Source organism: Leptodactylus fuscus, chromosome 2 (assembly GCF_031893055.1).
Source record: "Leptodactylus fuscus isolate aLepFus1 chromosome 2, aLepFus1.hap2, whole genome shotgun sequence".
NCBI lineage: Eukaryota > Metazoa > Chordata > Amphibia > Anura > Leptodactylidae > Leptodactylus > Leptodactylus fuscus.
This window is the reverse complement of record NC_134266.1, coordinates 155,011,870-155,031,255: the sequence shown is the minus strand read 5'-3', so window position 1 is coordinate 155,031,255 and position 19,386 is coordinate 155,011,870. Positions and strand designations below refer to the sequence as shown.

At 44.0% G+C, this 19,386-nt stretch overlaps 1 protein-coding gene across 3 annotated transcripts in view; it reads right to left on the bottom strand.

The window, feature by feature from the left end:
- The window catches only part of CLIP2 (CAP-Gly domain containing linker protein 2), an 84,594-nt gene that overhangs the window by 42,663 nt on the left and 22,545 nt on the right, over positions 1-19,386 (bottom strand). For all 3 annotated transcript variants that reach the window (XM_075264866.1, XM_075264865.1, XM_075264867.1), the window contains exons 2-3: positions 10,485-10,706; positions 1,643-2,181 (exon numbers count right to left, since the gene is read on the bottom strand). In XM_075264866.1, coding sequence (XP_075120967.1) covers positions 1,643-2,181; positions 10,485-10,596 — 651 coding nt within the window. In that variant the 5' untranslated portion in view covers positions 10,597-10,706. The remainder of the gene's footprint in view (positions 1-1,642; positions 2,182-10,484; positions 10,707-19,386) is intronic.

Genomic DNA, 19,386 nt, shown 5'->3' with positions numbered 1-19,386 from the left:
TTTCTGTGGCCTCTTACGCGAGCATGCGCAGTACACTCCTGTACTCTGTTGAACCACAGGAGCATACTGCGCATGCTCGCGTAAGCGGCCACAAAAAATGGCAGCCCACATGTGCAGTCGGCTCTGCCCAAGGACCAACGGCAGAGCAGGCTTGCGCAAGCGTAACAGTTTAACCCCAGTGCCAGAAGAAGACATGTGAAGAGGCCATTCCAGAAGAAGATAGAGGCGTCGCTGGAGAGTTCTCTTGCAGCATTGGGGACACCCCCAGTGCTGTTTGGGCACTGGGGACCGCCTCCAGTGCTGCGAGAAAACTCATTTGCATACCGAAGAAAAACGGGATTTCTACCGAATGGTGGCATGGAGAAGACATCTAAAGGTAGAAGAATAGCCTTTAAGGCTATTCCTATGTGTTAGTCAGAAAAAAATTGCATTTTAATGATAAGATCCCTTAAAATGCTTATACTACAACCTTACATTTTTTTTATTCTCCCCGCCGTTCTGTTCTAATGCTGGTTAATTACTTTATGTAAATGAGCCCACTGAGCATCCTCAGCATTCTTCAGGGCCTCCAAGCACCCCCTCCCCCCACATCATACCTTTATTCATGCCCCTCCATTGCTTGTGCTCCATCTGCCCTCCTCCTCCCTGGATGTTTTTCCATCCAGATCGCGTTGCTGCATGCATAGTTCTGCTCTGTTCAGATCGGAACTGCGCATGTCCGAGTGCCATTTTGGTGTAGCTCACTATAGAACTGAAATAATGAGCAGTATGCTGAGTTCTATAGCGAGCTACAACTAAATGGTGCTTGGATGCGTGGTACTGCATATGTCTGAGCGCCATTGACACTTGTCCACAGAAGAGTGCCTACCTTGTAACAGGTCGTGAATGAAGCTGTGATTTCAGAGCAACATTTAGTGATGTCAAAATGCTGTGAGCTTAAAAGATTGTGCCCACATGTCTCAAAGTGCTCTCCCAAGGACAATTGCCTTTTCCGATCTGGCTACAAAATGTACAATCAAACCAAGTTTTTGCGATGATCTTTCCGTATAGTTGATCTACCTAGTTCAGAGGTGTGATATCATGTTATCAGCTACATCCTGAGCACTAGGTTAACAGGATATACAGTATCACGTAAAACATCACAAGAAAACAGAATCTCAATTCCAGACAAATCTGGATTTAGGCGTACAGACACATCATCATGAGGCTATTAAGTGATAAGACAGATAATGTAAAGGTGCCTCTCAAAAGAGGTACATTTCCTTTCAATTCTCCTTACAGATGGAGGAAGATGTGTATTACAGACCTAGGATTCTTTGTAGTGAGCATGAATGACTTTCACAGAGGTCATTATCACAAAAAATGATCTTTAATATAAAAAGAAGCATTGCAGAAGATAGTGTGCTACACTTACCATTCTGCGTTTTTACCACTCAACCCAGAATGTTCAATGCTAGATTTAGAAACCTATAGTTTAGATACCTAGCAATACTAATCAGACTCATTATATTAATATGTAGTTACTCAGTACACCCATGTATTGGTTCTTGGTGCATGAACTTACCAAAATAAAAAGCATTTAAAAATTTAAATTTTAACAAAAAACTATTTGATACAAAAAGTAAATAGGAAACTGACTGACCAGAACACGATCTCCAATGCGCAGGTCCTTATCACCCTTCTTCACTGATCCGCTGTCTGAAAGGTTAGATCCAGATTCATTTCCTGTTTTTATGGCGCTATTTAACACGCTCTCCCGAAGTGGCACAATTCGAGTGGTCAGAGGTGGTGTGGCAGTTCCAGAATGCAAAGACAAGTTCTGAGTTGTCAAAGACTCCACTGAATGTGAATCACTCCCTGTGCCATCTGCCACAGGTTGTCGGGTCAGCTTAGAAGGCCTGGTAAATATTCCTTGTAGCGGTTGACACTCAAAATAACGTACTCCACCTACAGAACCGTCATTTTTTCCGACAGGGTCATCCAAAACAACACCTGCCCATTGACCTGGAGCAAACTGGGTTTCTCCAAGATACTGAACCACTCCAGACTTTACTCCATTGACCCACACACGCTCACCAACCACGAAGTCTCCCAGGAACTCATCTCCCACTTCAGTGATCTTGGAACTTGATTTTTCACCACCAACTGAAGAAGTTGAACCCTGTTTGTGCAAAGGTGAACCTGTGAAAAAAAGTGAAAACGTTGATATATCAGATACATAACGTTGTATATAATGAATTACATAATTAATTATTTTCATTGTGAACAGACAAAACCATATATTTATCAGAAACTCGGACAGATTATCATATAAATTGGTCTGTGTGAGTACACAAAACCTAGTATTACTTTATATACCACGATTTTGGTCCCTTCCATCATTATGCCTAAGACATCAGAGGACTAACAGAAGGAACACACAGGGGATAGATTTACGTCAGACTTGAGTCACCTGCACTAGCAGGAGGCAGTCTTAATTCATGATGAGTTATTCCTCCTAGATTCTTTTGTCATTTGCTCCACTTTTGTACCGTAAATGATAATGAAAATGGCGCGGGCGGAAGCCATGTCTGTGTCTGTACCCTAGCCCCTCCCACTTTAAGTTTTTGCCAGTGTCAAAAAAAATACTTGTGTAAGAATACTCCTTTAGTTGATTTGTTGCAAAACCCTGTTTTGTGCTATATTTGTGGCCTAGAGGGATCTGATGAATCCTCAACATAGAGCCGTGAACAGCCAACCAGATACAGTACCTCTTTATTAGTGAGCAATGTTAGGTTACACTTTTTTTTATTATTGGTTTCAAATTTTGGATTCTAAATTATATTTTGCTTTCATGTCAATGGACAATTTGGGTTGTGCAATATCACAACTGTGGTGAAGAGACAAATGCATTGTAATATTTAAATGCAATAGGTATTTATACTGTATAACCCAATTTTTTTGTTGTTGTATAACACGATGGTCCTACAACATCAAGGACTGTTTGTCTTTAGCATAATCAGCCCACATAGCACAGGTAAATAACCAGTGAGATCAGGTCAAGGGCTGGTCCCAATCACATGACCCAGGAGTCGGGCACCAGGCCAAACCCCTGGGTTCATGATTAAGAATCTTCTAGATAAACCAAGATAAATTTAAGTCCATGGACAACACCTTTAAATTGGCAGTTTAACATCATACGAGTAATCAGCATATTTAGAAAAATACAATACACAATAAAATGTACAAAAGCACAAGTAAATACACAATGCAAGTGCACAGACAAACCTTGGGCAAGAACTTAAACTGGTTACCCACGAAACAGTGGCGTAACTAGGAATGGTGGGGCCCCGTGGCGAACTTTTGACATGGGCCCCCCCCAACCGACACCGACGCCGAAGACCTCGACCGACCCCCTCCTCCGCACTCTATTATGTCCCTTAGTAAGCCCTGCACACAGTATTATGTCCCTTAGTGGCCCCTGCACACAGTATTATGTCCATTAGAGGCCCCTGCACACAGTATTATCCCCCATAGTGTCCCCTGCACACAGTATTATCCCCAATAGTGTCCCCTGCACATAGTATTATCCCCCATAGTGTCCCCTGCACACAGTATTACCCCCCCATAGTGTCCCCTGCACACAGTATTATCCCCCATAGTGTCCCCTGCACACAGTATTATCCCCCATAGTGTCCCCTGCACACAGTATTATCCCCCATAGTGGCCCCTGCACACAGTATTATCCCTAATAGTGTCCCCTGCACACAGTATTATGTCCCACTGTGGACACCTATAAACAATTATTATACTCTGGGGTCTTTTCAGACCCCAGAGTATAATAATCGGAGACCCGGGGGAATAAAAACATTAAAAAAAACTGTTGCTTACCTGTTCCCCGGCTGTCGGCCGCCGCTCTCGTCCTTCTTTGATGACGTCGGACGTCACATGACCCGGGAAGCAGGACGGATTCATGTGGCGTCAGAGACGTCAGACAAGCATGAAGGAGGCCTGGCAGGATCGTGGAAAGGTAAGTAACAGTATTTTTTTACGTTCCCTTACCTCTCCCTGTCCGCCGATCATTATACTCGGGGGTCTGCAAAGACCCCCGAGTATAATGATAGTATTTGTGGGGCCCGCGGTGTCACTTACCGATCCCGACCCAACCAGGATCGGCAAGTGAATAGGGCCCGTAACGACCTATTAAAAAAAACAAAAACCCAGCGGTAGCAGCTGTCACCGGGCCCCCTAATGGCCTGGGCCCTGTGGCAGCCGCCTCCGCTGCCTCCACGGTAGTTACGCCCCTGCCAGGAAAGGTCATTTTCTGGAAGGTGATGGATGGTATTGATATTTGACATTCTACTAATGGTAAACTTCTAAAAATTCAAAAGTCATAATGGCCAGAAATAGTATTATGCTGAAATATTTGATGCTATCTTAAACTATCTAATTGAAAATAGCCCTATAACACCCAATCAGCATTTGTTTATGAGGAATTGGTAATGTCAGGCTAATCTGATCAGCTTCCATAAAGAAGTCAGTTCTATCCTGGACATGGGTAATGCAGTGGTTGTGGTGTATCAAAGGCATTCTATACTGTACATAAGGCTGGCATACAAATTAAGAATGCTGGATTCAAAACTGGCTTAGTGATAGAAAATAGAGGGTGCTGGTTAATGCGATGTGCTCAGACTGGCTCACAGTCATCAATGGCATGCCAAAGGGGTCAGAATTGGATCCTCTTAATAATATGTTTATCAATGGACAAACCATGTTTATGATGGTCACACAGCTCTGTAAAACCTTCTACCTTGGTCCATATTTGCAAATGATACTAATCTCAGTGGAGCAAACAACAGAACAGGGAAGCGTGATCATAGTAATTGGGGGGAATGGGTGGATTGGAGAACAAAGGAAATATTAACAAATTTGGGATTATTCCGTTTTAAAAAAAAAAAGAAGTCTATGGGGAGACCCAATAAGAATGTACAAACACATGAAGGGACAGTAGAAAAAAACTTTCTAATGATCTTTTTATTCCTAGGCTGGTTACAAAGGGAAATTCTCTCCAAATAATAAATACTTCACCAGCATAGCCAGGGATTCTTTACTGTAAGAGATATAAAATGATCGACTGCCACAGGATGTTATGATGTTGGATTCGATTTACAAATTCAAGAGAGACCTGGACGACTTTCTTCAAAGGAAAAAATATTACAGGTTATAGGTATTAGATTTTGGAGATGACTAATAGATTCACTGATTGCTGAATTTGGCATCAGGCTCATGTAGTTCTGGTGGACGCGCTCATTGCAGTAGGCCCCTCAGCAGCTCTGGGGCCCAGTACCTGGGCGCTGACGCTGGCCGTGTATGCATAGCTCAGTACATGTACTAAAAGGAAACCTATTGTAACACAGAATATTAAAGAAGAATTACTGCTGCAAATAGAGGGAAGAGTTTCGGTGACTGTTACCATGGCAACTGAAAGAATTGAACCTGACAACCATTACAAAAAAGGTTTCTATTAAGAAAACTGAAAGACTAGAGCAAGTAAAAAGGTTCAACTCTCTAGGAATTGTATATACATATAGAAATGCGTATGATGAAGGGAAGAAAGGTTATGTCAATGGAAACAGAAATACTGATCTGAACTATAGAATTAAACTTTACTAACAAATTGAAATGTATTAGAAGATAAGTTAAAATTGTCAATAAGAACATTCACTACCTAATATATTTCTTCTTCATGTATCCAATCCAATACTATACAATGGTAATACAACTTTTGGTAATAGTGAATAATAACGGCACGGCTATGAGGCAGTCCTTAGTTGTCAAGGAAACTGCTCCTGCAAACCATTTCCCATGCTGAAACACGAAAGAACTCATACCATGAAAAAGTACTAAAAGCCAGGAAATAGGTTCCTAGCAAGCAAGTCTGCATTCTCATATGTTTCTTCATTGAATTCACAGATCGGGAGGGTATAGAAAAGCACCACTAAGGTTCTGGGGTTCTCCCCACACCCCTAAAACACCCAAAGTATAGTAATCAAATTCCCAGAAACAGGATACGGGTCTATAAAAATATGGCTTTTATTTTGAAGTGTAAAAATATTGAAAAAAACCCCACAAAAACAAAACCTTATTTACCATGAACAATAGGCATCCAACAAAAACATACATTCGAGGTCACTAAATAGAGCGTATCTAGTCAGAGACACTCCCTGATATATTGTATTTCCTAAATCAGGGATCCCTTAGGGGGAGTTCACATGGAGGAAAGTGAAGCGCAATCTGGCACGGATACACGTGCCGGCAGATGACGCGCTCAAAATGCTCCCATTCATTCTGCATCCGCAAAATCATGGCCACAAAATAACGCAGTGTATACGCTCCTAACTCCCATTGAAATGAATGGGAGCATTTTGAGAGCGTCATCTGCCGGCACGTATATACAAGCCAGATTGCGCTCCACTTTCCTCCGTGTGAACTCCCCCTTACAGAGGAAAAGGAAACACAGACTGCAGATCCTATTCAGAACCATATCAGTTTTAATGAATAGCACTGTTCTATCCCATAAACATACATACTGGGTCACTAAATAAAGTATATCAGGTTAGAGGCCTTCCCAGATATACTGTATTTCATAAATCATGAATTACTTAAAGGGGGGAGAGGAACATAAAACACCGTTTCTTCTTAGAATGGTCCCAAACAATTCTATAGACCCTCAGTGGTTCTATATGGCGATTGTAATGACCCTTAAAATTGTTACGACATAATGCAATCCACCATAGAGTACTGGCAATGGTCTTGACTAGTCCTTGCTGTGCTGAACGGTACAACCATTGTATCCCTGAATAGGAACAAGGTCCTTGGCTGGACCTAAGGAGGATAATACAGTGGTAGATAACTATCCCATACACCCTATTGAGTGGTCCTGAATGCATGGTTTTGTTGAATGGCCTATTTTGCACGGTGAATGTACTTTTAATGTGTTTTACTATTTTTACATTTCAAAATAATAGCTATATTTTAGAAACCTGTATCCCATTTCTGTCTCATAAGGCTTTTGTTTTTTATGTAGATTGTGAGCCCCATATAGGACTCACAATCTACATTTTTTCCTATCAGTATGTCTTTGCAATATGTAAGGAAATCCACACAAACACGGGGAGAACATACAAACTCCTTGCAGATGTTGGCCTAGATAAGATTTGAACCCAGGACTCCAGCGCTGCAAGGCTAACCACTGAGCCACCGTGTTGCACCTGTCTCATAAGTTTCTTTAATTTAACTGGTTGCGGTTGAAACGGAGCAAAAAATGAGTATGGTTGTGAGGCAATGACTGTGGGTTGGTTCTAAGGCTATTGCTGGACACTTCCTGCTTGGCCTGAAGAAGACACCCGCCCGGTGTCGAAATGTGTAGCCGTTTTAAGCTGTTATTCATGTCCTTGGAGCAATAAAACAGAACCAATTCATCTTAACCTTGCATATCGTCATTTTTATTTTTCAAGTCTATTACGGATTTTGCTGCCTTTAGCGCTCTGCCAGTTCCCGGTTTTTCTATATATCCTTTCCATTTTTTCACCACCCACTGTGTGGGACGGTGTCCGGGTAAGAGCTGCAATTGGCCCGGTGGGCTCCTGACTGGAGTCTACTATTTCCACCAGACGGGCGGCAGGTCACCCTTTTTAAACTTCTCTCAGGTTTAGGTAGGAGGTTTACACACCATATAAAATATGTTTAGAATATTTGAAATCCGCTTTGAACTATACCTTTATATTAGAAGACAAAAACTGTATCAGGGTTATGTAACAGTTTTCTAACCCTGGTGACCCCATGAAGGTAATGTACACAACAAGCAGACTTACAGTTTATGTTCCAGTACATTACAATAGTATTTGATGTGGTTTAAGGTCAGGGCTTTTAGCCACTCTGATATTGGCAAACCTTGTATCAGCATGTTCTTTGTGCATTGGGGCATTATCAAGCTGAATTAACAAAGGAATCGACTTCTATTAGATGTTCTCTCTAAGTTGAACAACCACAATTCTGTAGAGTGTATAGTATAATATGATGTAGCATTTCACTGACATTTAGGCTGCAAGATTCAACTATCAGATTGTCACGTGGAAAAGTGTAATTCATCATTCTTACTGCTGCAGAATCTAAAAACGAAAGCTTTACATCACTACAACAGATCCTTGGCATTGTACATGGCAACATTAAATGAGTGCGTGTTGGCCATAGAAACATACCTTGTGACACCGCATGAATCCTTTGTCTGAACCACACGGAAAATCACTGATCTGTATGGTCACAACATTTTCTATTGCTAATGTTTATCTATGTAAAATACTGAACTAAATGTCTGGTTTTAGGTACCTACATACCTATTCAGCAATACTTGTGTACACTATGCATATGCATGTCATATCGAATTTATTCTGAAATAATTACATAGGAGTAAGCCTATTCAAATGCCTCCCCCATGTTACAGATCATTTTATAGTGATAACAACATACCTCTTTTATTTATTTCACTTTTGTAGACAAACTAGTTTGAAGTCTTATGCAAATGAGGCAGTTGGTGCACTGGGGTCGGACCTTCAGCCCTGGGAGCACTGCTCTTGCCACTCAGACACCACCCCTCTCCTGTCTGCACCACTCTTTGCAATGAGAGTTGATCCTCCCACTGTTATCCAACCTCCTTGAGCCGCAAGCTATTTTTCTGCAAATCTACATATGTGACAAACCTAACAAAGGTATGTTGTATATCACTTTATTGTTCTGTAATGTGGTGGTATCAGAAAACACTTGGGGTAGGTGGTAGATTCCCTTTCATTTGTACCCATTCTTGATGTCCAATACTCTATACTAATGCCATGCAAAACAGTATACTCTATATGAGTAAATAGTATACAAGATTCCAGGCAGAAATATACAATGAGAACATGATGACCAAGTGCCATCAGAGAACAAAAAGAGACGCATTCATTGAGAGATATTGTTGCTGAGCCAGATGCTAGCCTCAGCTCTGGTCTAGTCCAGCAATGCACCCAACAAATAAAACACTGACATCAGCAATCCTGTCGTATCATAGGCCATAGTTTGCACAAACACACTAGCAGTCACCTATACATTTTATTATGACACTTCTTACTTCGAGCAATTATTGACATTATATGACAATGCTCATATAATTTTTAGCTAATAGATTTTTAGCATTCAATCTGAGATCAGGGAAGGTCTCTGCTTGTAGGAATTCCACAGATAAATGTCACCTCCAAGACATTGCGTTTTCTGAACTCCTTCTGGTGTTTTCTATTGGCCAGTGCTCTAGTTGTCCCTTTAAACATTTCCTAAAGAGAATAGCCCCAAACTAAAGAAAGCATGGAAGAACAAAATCTGCTTTTTCACAATGCGGGGCCTTGGCTTTAAAGGGTTTTTTTCAGCCACAAATAGTTTTTTCATATTCATGACATTCAGATAGGTCATCGGTAGATGATCTGCTGGGGTCTGACACCATGATCCTGCACAGATCAGCTAGATGGAGCTGATTACTCTTCCACTAGAGAACCTTCTCGCACTTGGGGACTGCTGCAACCCTGATCTGTGCAGGGTCCAGGTGTCAAACTACAACAAATCACATACTACTGACATTTCCTGTAGATAGGTCACCAATATGAAAAAACTACTTTGGGCTGGAAAACCCCTTTTACTATTTCACAATACAAAGGACATTATGTGTGTGAAATATAAATTAGAGGTTATATATCATATTATTATTATTCTAAGGGCTCTAGCAATGGATCTGAGCAATAGATGTTTCTTAGACTGTGGCCCCAAGTGGCAACCTGCATGAATCCCATCCCCACATTGAATAAAAATATGCGCAATGGAAATGTTCTGATTCCAAAACTGTTGAGCATTGGAAATCGCAGCATGACAATTAGCCCTACAGAAATGTCAGTGGTTTCCCCATAGGTATAATTGAAACAAAGTCGGCAGAGGAAACCTGTCTAAAGCGCTGTGGGAGGAACCGTGATGCGTTTCTACCACTGTGCTTTTTACACAGCGCTTTTTTTGCTGCAGCTCACTGCTGATAGATAAGGAAAGAGGCACCACGGTCGAGGCACCATGTTGCAGAAATGTGTTTTTTTGAGCCAAAGCCAGGAGTGGATTAAGGTAGAAGTATAAATACTCTCTCTATATATCCAATTCCAGTTTAAGCCATTCTTGGCTTTGGCTCAAAAAATGCAGCAAAAAAAGAAGCTTTTCTGCAATGTGGGGCCTCAGCCTTAAAGCCACTGAAAAATTGCATGTAACAGAATCCAGAATAGTCACATCCCAGTTGATTACATATTGTACACAATTCATTATACATCTAAAGACTGCAGATATGTGTCACTGCAAAGCCCTAACATAAATGTAAAAAAAAGCACCTGCTGTGTCTATGACCAAGTTCTGGAAAATCCCATGTAATACCCAATTCTAGTTACCTTCTTTAGAGCTGGTGCTGCCAGTAACACCAGAAGCGGCTGAAGACCTTCCTACTGGGCTGGAGTGTTTTGCTCCCCTGCCTGGGATTTTTAGTCCACTTGGTTTCAGCATATTTGTAGCAATAGATTCAACCACTATGTAGCTTCACTTCTTCTGAGAATCCCTTCTCATGGAATTGTTAGGCTTCTGTGTAATGGATACTGCTTTCCATGTTTAGTTACCTAAAATAGAAAATTGACATTATTATTACATTGCATTGTATTGTCAGTTTAGGTGACAACAATTGATGAAATGTCCATTAGCGGTGTCACTAATAGAGCTGGAAAATCAGGTGGTTTTTGCAAGAAAGAAAACAAAACACTGCATTTCCAAACATGGGGCCTTAGCCTTGAGGTGTTCTAAAAAGGAACTCTACTTCATTTTATATTCTTCCCAACCAAAACTCAGTACTGAGCACAATCATTGTCATATGAAGTGGACTGAAATGTCTGTTATTTCATTTCCCTATACCGCTGACCTGCAGAGAGTTAACCTCACAGCACCAGTAGCCACAGCTGCACATGTAGTTATCATGGAACATTAGTATTTTACTGGATTATTTTATGGTAAGCATTGTAACAGATGTCTAAATATATTGCAATAAGTATGAATGGCGGAGAAATCTGATACTATGCAATGTTAGTTCCAGATCTGCATCAGTCTCCACACATTGGCAGTGGTACTGATGCAACACTGGTATATCTGCTGAGTCAGCTCCTTAGATTTCCTCAAAACAGACAATACTCTAATGACGTACTTAAGTGTTAGTATTATTAGTACCTGATTAAAAGGTGTCCTCTATGCGTAAATTCAGACGTAAAAGATCTGTTACACAAATCCATGTGCTTGTTGGATTAGTAAATTAGCAGGAAACATTACAGTTAGAGATGAGCGAACAGTGTTCTATCGAACTCATGTTCGATCGGATATTAGGCTGTTCGGCATGTTCGAATCGAATCGAACACCGCGTGGTAAAGTGCGCCATTACTCGATTCCCCTCCCACCTTCCCTGGCGCCTTTTTTGCTCCAATAACAGCGCAGGGTAGGTGGGACAGGAACTACGACACCGGTGACGTTGAGAAAAGTAGGCAAAACCCATTGGCTGCCGAAAACATGTGACCTCTAATTTAAAAGAACAGCGCCGCCCAGCTTCGCGTCATTCTGAGCTTGCAATTCACCGAGGACGGAGGTTTCCGTCCAGCTAGCTAGGGCTTAGATTCTGGGTAGGCAGGGACAGGCTAGGATAGGAAGGAGAAGACAACCACAACAGCTCTTGTAAGAGCTAAATTCCAGGGAGAAGCTTGTCAGTGTAACGTGGCACTGACGGGCTCAATCGCCGCAACCCAGCTTTCCCAGGATCCTGAATGGAATACACTGTCAGTGTATTCCCGTATACCCGATATATACCCCGATACCCGTTCCAACGGTGTGCCCCCCCACCTTCACCCCAGAAATACCCTGCAAGTCCCCTAGCAATAGAATTGGGGCTATATACACCCACAATTTTTACTACTGGTATACAGTGCCATTGTCTGACTGGGAATTCAAAGAATATATTGGGGTTATAAATACCCTCATTTCTTGCTACTGCCATATAGTGCCAGTTTCTGACTGGTAATTCAAAGAATATATTGGGGTTACGTGCACCCACAATTTTTACTACTGGTATACAGTGCCATTGTCTGACTGGGAATTCAAAGAATATATTGGGAATACAAATACCCTCATTTCTTGCTACTGCCATATAGTGCCAGTTTCTGACTGGTAATTCAAAGAATATATTGGGGTTACGTGCACCCACAATTTTTACTACTGGTATACAGTGCCATTGTCTGACTGGGAATTCAAAGAATATATTGGGGTTATAAATACCCTCATTTCTTGCTACTGCCATATAGTGCCAGTTTCTGACTGGTAATTCAAAGAATATATTGGGGTTACGTGCACCCACAATTTTTACTACTGGTATACAGTGCCATTGTCTGACTGGGAATTCAAAGAATATATTGGGGTTATAAATACCCTCATTTCTTGCTACTGCCATATAGTGCCAGTTTCTGACTGGTAATTCAAAGAATATATTGGGGTTACGTGCACCCACAATTTTTGCTACTGGTATATAGTGTCATTGTCTGATTGGGAATTCAAAGAATATATTGGGGTTACAAATACCCTCATTTCTTGCTACTGCCATATAGTGCCAGTTTCTGACTGGTAATTCAAAGAATATATTGGGGTTATAAATACCCTCATTTCTTGCTACTGGTATATAGTGCCAGTTCCTGACTGGTAATTCAAAGAATATATTGGGGTTATAAATACCCTCATTTCTTGCTACTGCCATATAGTGCCAGTTTCTGACTGGTAATTCAAAGAATATATTGGGGTTATAAATACCCTCATTTCTTGCTACTGCCATATAGTGCCAGTTTCTGACTGGTAATTCAAAGAATATATTGGGGTTACGTGCACCCACAATTTTTGCTACTGGTATATAGTGCCATTGTCTGACTGGGAATTCAAAGAATATATTGGGGTTACAAATACCCTCAATTCTTGCTACTGGTATATAGTGCCAGTTCCTGACTGGTAATTCAAAGAATATATTGGGGTTATAAATACCCTCATTTCTTGCTACTGCCATATAGTGCCAGTTTCTGACTGGTAATTCAAAGAATATATTGGGGTTATAAATACCCTCATTTCTTGCTACTGCCATATAGTGCTAGTTTCTGACTGGTAATTCAAAGAATATATTGGGGTTACGTGCACCCACAATTTTTGCTACTGGTATATAGTGCCATTGTCTGACTGGGAATTCAAAGAATATATTGGGGTTACAAATACCCTCATTTCTTGCTACTGCCATATAGTGCCAGTTTCTGACTGGTAATTCAAAGAACATATTGGGGTTACGTGCACCCACAATTTTTGCTACTGGTATATAGTGCCATTGTCTGACTGGGAATTCAAAGAATATATTGGGGTTACAAATACCCTCATTTCTTGCTACTGCCATATAGTGCCAGTTTCTGACTGGTAATTCAAAGAATATATTGGGGTTACGTGCACCCACAATTTTTGCTACTGGTATATAGTGCCATTGTCTGACTGGGAATTCAAAGAATATATTGGGGTTACAAATACCCTCATTTCTTGCTACTGCCATATAGTGCCAGTTTCTGACTGATAATTCAAAGAATATATTGGGGTTATAAATACCCTCATTTCTTGCTACTGGTATATAGTGCCAGTTCCTGACTGGTAATTCAAAGAATATATTGGGGTTATAAATACCCTCATTTCTTGCTACTGCCATATAGTGCCAGTTTCTGACTGGTAATTCAAAGAATATATTGGGGTTACGTGCACCCACAATTTTTGCTACTGGTATATAGTGCCAGTTTCTAACTGGGAATTCAAAATGCGCAAGGCTCCCGGAAAGGGACGTGGACGAGGCCGTGGGCGAGGTCGGGGGAATGGTTCTGGGGAGCAAGGTAGCAGTGAAGCCACAGGGCGTTCCGTGCCTACTCCTGTGGGGCAGCAAGCATTGCGCCACTCCACAGTGCCAGGGTTGCTTGCCACATTAACTAAACTGCAGGGTACAAACCTTAGTAGGACCGAGAACCAGGAACAGGTCTTGCAATGGCTGTCAGAGAACGCTTACAGCACATTGTCCAGCAGCCAGTCAGACTCTGCCTCCTCTCCTCCTATTACCCAACAGTCTTGTCCTCCTTCCTCCCAAAATTCCGAAGCTTCACAGAACAATAACCCCAACTGTCCCTGCTCCCCAGAGCTGTTCTCCGCTCCTTTCATTGTCCCTCAACCTGCCCCTCCACGTCACGATTCCACGAACCTAACAGAGGAGCATCTGTGTCCAGATGCTCAAACACTAGAGTCTCCTCCATCTCCGTTCGATTTGGTGGTTGATGACCAGCAACCCACCCTCATCGACGATGATGTGACGCAGTTGCCGTCAGGGCATCCAGTTGACCGGCGCATTGTGCGGGAGGAGGAGATGAGACAGGAGTTGGAAGAGGAAGTGGTGGATGATGAGGACACTGACCCGACCTGGACAGGGGGGATGTCAAGCGGGGAAAGTAGTGTGGATGTTGAGGCAGGTGCAGCACCAAAAAGGGTAGCTAGAGGCAGAGGCAGAGGTCAGCAGCTTAGGCGAAGCCAGGCCACACCCGGAATCTCCCAAGATGTTCCAGTTCGTACCCAGCCCCGAAAAACTCCCACCTCGAGGGCACGTTTCTCGAAGGTGTGGAGTTTTTTCAAGGAATGCGCCGAGGACAGATATAGTGTTGTCTGCACAATTTGCCTCTCGAAATTGATTAGGGGCTCTGAGAAGAGCAACCTGTCCACCACTTCAATGCGCCGTCATTTGGAATCCAAGCACTGGAATCAGTGGCAGGCAGCAACGGCAGGACAAAGGCCGCCTGCCATTCACGCCACTGCCACTGCCTCTGCCACTGCCTCTGCCACTGCCACTGCTGACTGTGCTGGCGATGCACTCCAGAGGACGAGCCAGGACACCACTTCATCTGCCTCCGCCACTTTGTTGACTTCTTCCTCATCCTCCCCTGTTCCTGTCTTATCTCCTTCTCCTGCACCATCAAAGGCACCATCAGGCGCTTCTTTACAACAACCCACCATCTCTCAGACATTGGAGCGGCGGCAGAAATACACTGCTAACCACCCACACGCGCAAGCCTTGAACGCCAACATTGCTAAACTGCTGGCCCAGGAGATGTTGGCGTTCCGGCTTGTTGAAACTCCCGCCTTCCTGGACCTGATGGCAACTGCGGCACCTCGCTATGCCGTCCCTAGCTGTCACTACTTCTCCCGGTGTGCCGTCCCCGCCTTGCACCAGCACGTGTCACTCAACATCAGGCGGGCCCTTAGTTCCGCGCTTTGCACAAAGGTCCACTTGACCACTGACGTGTGGACAAGTGCATGCGGACAGGGACGCTACATTTCACTGACGGCACACTGGGTGAATGTAGTTGAGGCTGGGATTGCTTCCCAAACTGGCCCGGTGTACCTCGTCTCCCCGCCTAACATTCCTGGCAGGGACACGAGAAGAACACCCCCCCCCTCCTCCTCCACCGCCTCCTCCTCCTCCGCCACCGCCTCCTCCTCCTCCTACGCTGTTAGATTGACCCCAGCTACGAGTTGGAAACGTTGCAGCACTGGCGTTGGTAGACGTCAGCAGGCTGTGCTGAAGCTGATCAGCTTGGGGGACAGACAGACTGCTGGTTAGAGGCTCCCTCCACCCTGCTTTCCCACAACTCTGCTGGTTAGAGGCTCCCTCCACCCTGCTTTCCCACAACTCTGCTGGTTAGAGGCTCCCTCCACCCTGCTTTCCCACAACTCTGCTGGTTAGAGGCTCCCTCCACCCTGATTTCCCACAACTCTGCTGGTTAGAGGCTCCCTCCACCCTGCTTTCCCACAACTCTGCTGGTTAGAGGCTCCCTCCACCCTGTTTTCCCACAACTCTGCTGGTTAGAGGCTCCTTCCACCCTGCTTTCCCACAACTCTGCTGGTTAGAGGCTCCCTCCACCCTGATTTCCACCAACTCTGCTGGTTAGAGGCTCCCTCCACCCTGCTTTCCCACAACTCTGCTGGTTAGAGGCTCCCTCCACCCTGCTTTCCCACAACTCTGCTGGTTAGAGGCTCCCTCCACCCTGCTTTCCCACAACTCTGCTGGTTAGAGGCTCCCTCCACCCTGATTTCCACCAACTCTGCTGGTTAGAGGCTCCCTCCACCCTGCTTTCCCACAACTCTGCTGGTTAGAGGCTCCCTCCACCATGAATTGGTCCAAACTGGGCTGGTTAGAGGCTCCCTCCACCATGAATTGGTCCAAACTGGGCTGGTTAGAGGCTCCCTCCACCCTGCTTTCCCACAACTCTGCTGGTTAGAGGCTCCCTCCACCCTGCTTTCCCACAACTCTGCTGGTTAGAGGCTCCCTCCACCCTGATTTCCACCAACTCTGCTGGTTAGAGGCTCCCTCCACCCTGCTTTCCCACAACTCTGCTGTTTAGAGGCTCCCTCCACCATTAATTGGTCCAAACTGGGCTGGTTAGAGGCTCCCTCCACCATGAATTGGTCCAAACTGGGCTGATTAGAGGCTCCCTCCACCATGAATTGGTCCAAACTGGGTTTTTTAGAGGCTCCCTCCACCATGAATTTGCCCAAACTGGGCTGGTTAAAGGCTCCCTCCACCATGAATTGGTCCAAACTGGGCTGGTTAGAGGCTCCCTCCACCATGAATTGGTCCAAACTGGGTTTTTTAGAGGCTCCCTCCACCATGAATTTGCCCAAACTGGGCTGGGTAGAGGCTCCCTCCACCATGAATTGGTCCAAACTGGGCTGGTTAGAGGCTCCCTCCACCATGAATTTCCCAAAACTTGGCTGTTTAGAGGCTCCCTCCACCATTAATTGGTCCAAACTGGGCTGGTTAGAGGCTCCCTCCACCATGAATTTGCCCAAACTGGGCTGGTTAGAGGCTCCCTCCACCATGAATTGGTCCAAACTGGGTTTTTTAGAGGCTCCCTCCACCATGAATTTCCCAAAACTTGGCTGTTTAGAGGCTCCCTCCACCATTAATTGGTCCAAACTGGGCTGGTTAGAGGCTCCCTCCACCATGAATTTGCCCAAACTGGGCTGTTTAGAGGCTCCCTCCACCATGAATTGGTCCAAACTGGGGTTTTTAGAGGCTCCCTCCACCATGAATTTGCCCAAACTGGGCTGGTTAGAGGCTCCCTCCACCATGAATTGGTCCAAACTGGGTTTTTTAGAGGCTCCCTCCACCATGAATTTCCCAAAACTTGGCTGTTTAGAGGCTCCCTCCACCATTAATTGGTCCAAACTGGGCTGGTTAGAGGCTCCCTCCACCATGAATTTGCCCAAACTGGGCTGTTTAGAGGCTCCCTCCATCATGAATTGGTCCAAACTGGGGTTTTAGAGGCTCCCTCCATCATGAATTGGTCCAAACTGGGGTTTTAGAGGCTCCCTCCACCATGAATTGGTCCAAACTGGGGTTTTTAGAGGCTCCCTCCACCATGAATTTGCCCAAACTGGGCTGTTTAGAGGCTCCCTCCACCATGAATTTCCCAAAACTTGGCTGTTTAGAGGCTCCCTCCACCATTAATTGGTCCAAACTGGGCTGGTTAGAGGCTCCCTCCACCATGAATTGGTCCAAACTGGGTTTTTTAGAGGCTCCCTCTACCATGAATTTCCCAAAACTTGGCTGTTTAGAGGCTCCCTCCACCATTAATTGGTCCAAACTGGGCTGGTTAGAGGCTTCCTCCACCATGAATTTGCCCAAACTGGGCTGTTTAGAGGCTCCCTCCATCATGAATTGGTCCAAACTGGGGTTTTAGAGGCTCCCTCCACCATGAATTGGTCCAAACTGGGGTTTTTAGAGGCTCCCTCCACCATGAATTTGCCCAAACTGGGGTTTTTAGAGGCTCCCTCCACCATGAATTTGCCCAAACTCTGCTGGTTAGAGGCTCAATCCACCCTGATTTTCAAAACAAATGTTGGTGCCAACCTCAACTTACTACAAGGGCCAAATTCACTGCTGGTGACAAGCTCTCCTCACTGCAAGTGCCAAATACACATGTTTCAAGGTGTTTTCCTACTGTCAGAGAGGTGGTATTGAGTGTGTAAAGTGTGTAGTTGTTAGGCTGTGATGTTGGGGTAATAGAGGGTCTTTGGTGTGTTAGATGCCCCCAGACATGCTTCCCCTGCTGTCCCAGTGTCATTCCAGAGGTGTTGGCATCATTTCCTGGGGTGTCATAGTGGACTTGGTGACCCTCCAGACACGGATTTGGGTTTCCCCCTTAACGAGTATCTGTTCCCCATAGACTATAATGGGGTTCGAAACCCGTTCGAACACACGAACATTGATCGGCTGTTCGAATCGAATTTCGAACCTCAAACATTTTAGTGTTCGCTCATCTCTAATTACAGTACCACGCATGGAAAATTCTAATCACAATATGATATATTCTATTCTATTCTACTAATATTATAAATGTGAAAGTTTGTGTGTCTGTTCCTCAATCACGCAAAAACGGCTGAATGGATTTTGATGAAATTTGGCACATAGTTTGTAACCTCGATTAACACAGAGGTTATCCCGGTAAATGACCGGGCTTCACGACTGTTATGAATTTATGTTCACATACTATACTAAACTGCTCTTGGCAGCAGCTTATCTGAGTTAATTGGAGACTACTGATAAACTCAGGTCTGTTATCTCTCTATTTAAACACACAGCTAACCCTCAGTGGATTGTGTACATACATTTGCATATTATCTGATCTGCTCCAAGCAGTGCTGAGACACAGGGTGGGAAAACATCTTTAATCCAAATTGGCAGTTTGCTACTTTTAAACATGCCTGGAAAAAGAAAATCTAATTTGTTGCAAAATTCTAAAACAGAGAGCTATGAAGGTAGCCAGAAGTCACTGAGTTCTCATCAAGCGGAGCTCGGGGATCATTGACGCCAACAACGTGCTCATTATATATCGTCCCAGCGAGCTGCTGAGATGCCGGAACAATCATGGGCATAGCAAGAGGAACAAGTTCAGCGGCAGGCCAGCTTGAGAGCTGCTGAAACGCCGAAACAGGCAAACCACCGTCAGCAGCAATTTTCCAACAACACGCAGAGGCTAATATATATATATATATATATATTACCATATAATACTAGGATATTACACAGGCTTCACCTACTGATAAATGGATTATACTTGGTTACCAATGGAATAAGTAGGGACTTGGGGGTACTCCTAATAAATAGTCTACCATGTAATATTTCTATTTGCTGACTTTCACTAAACTAACATA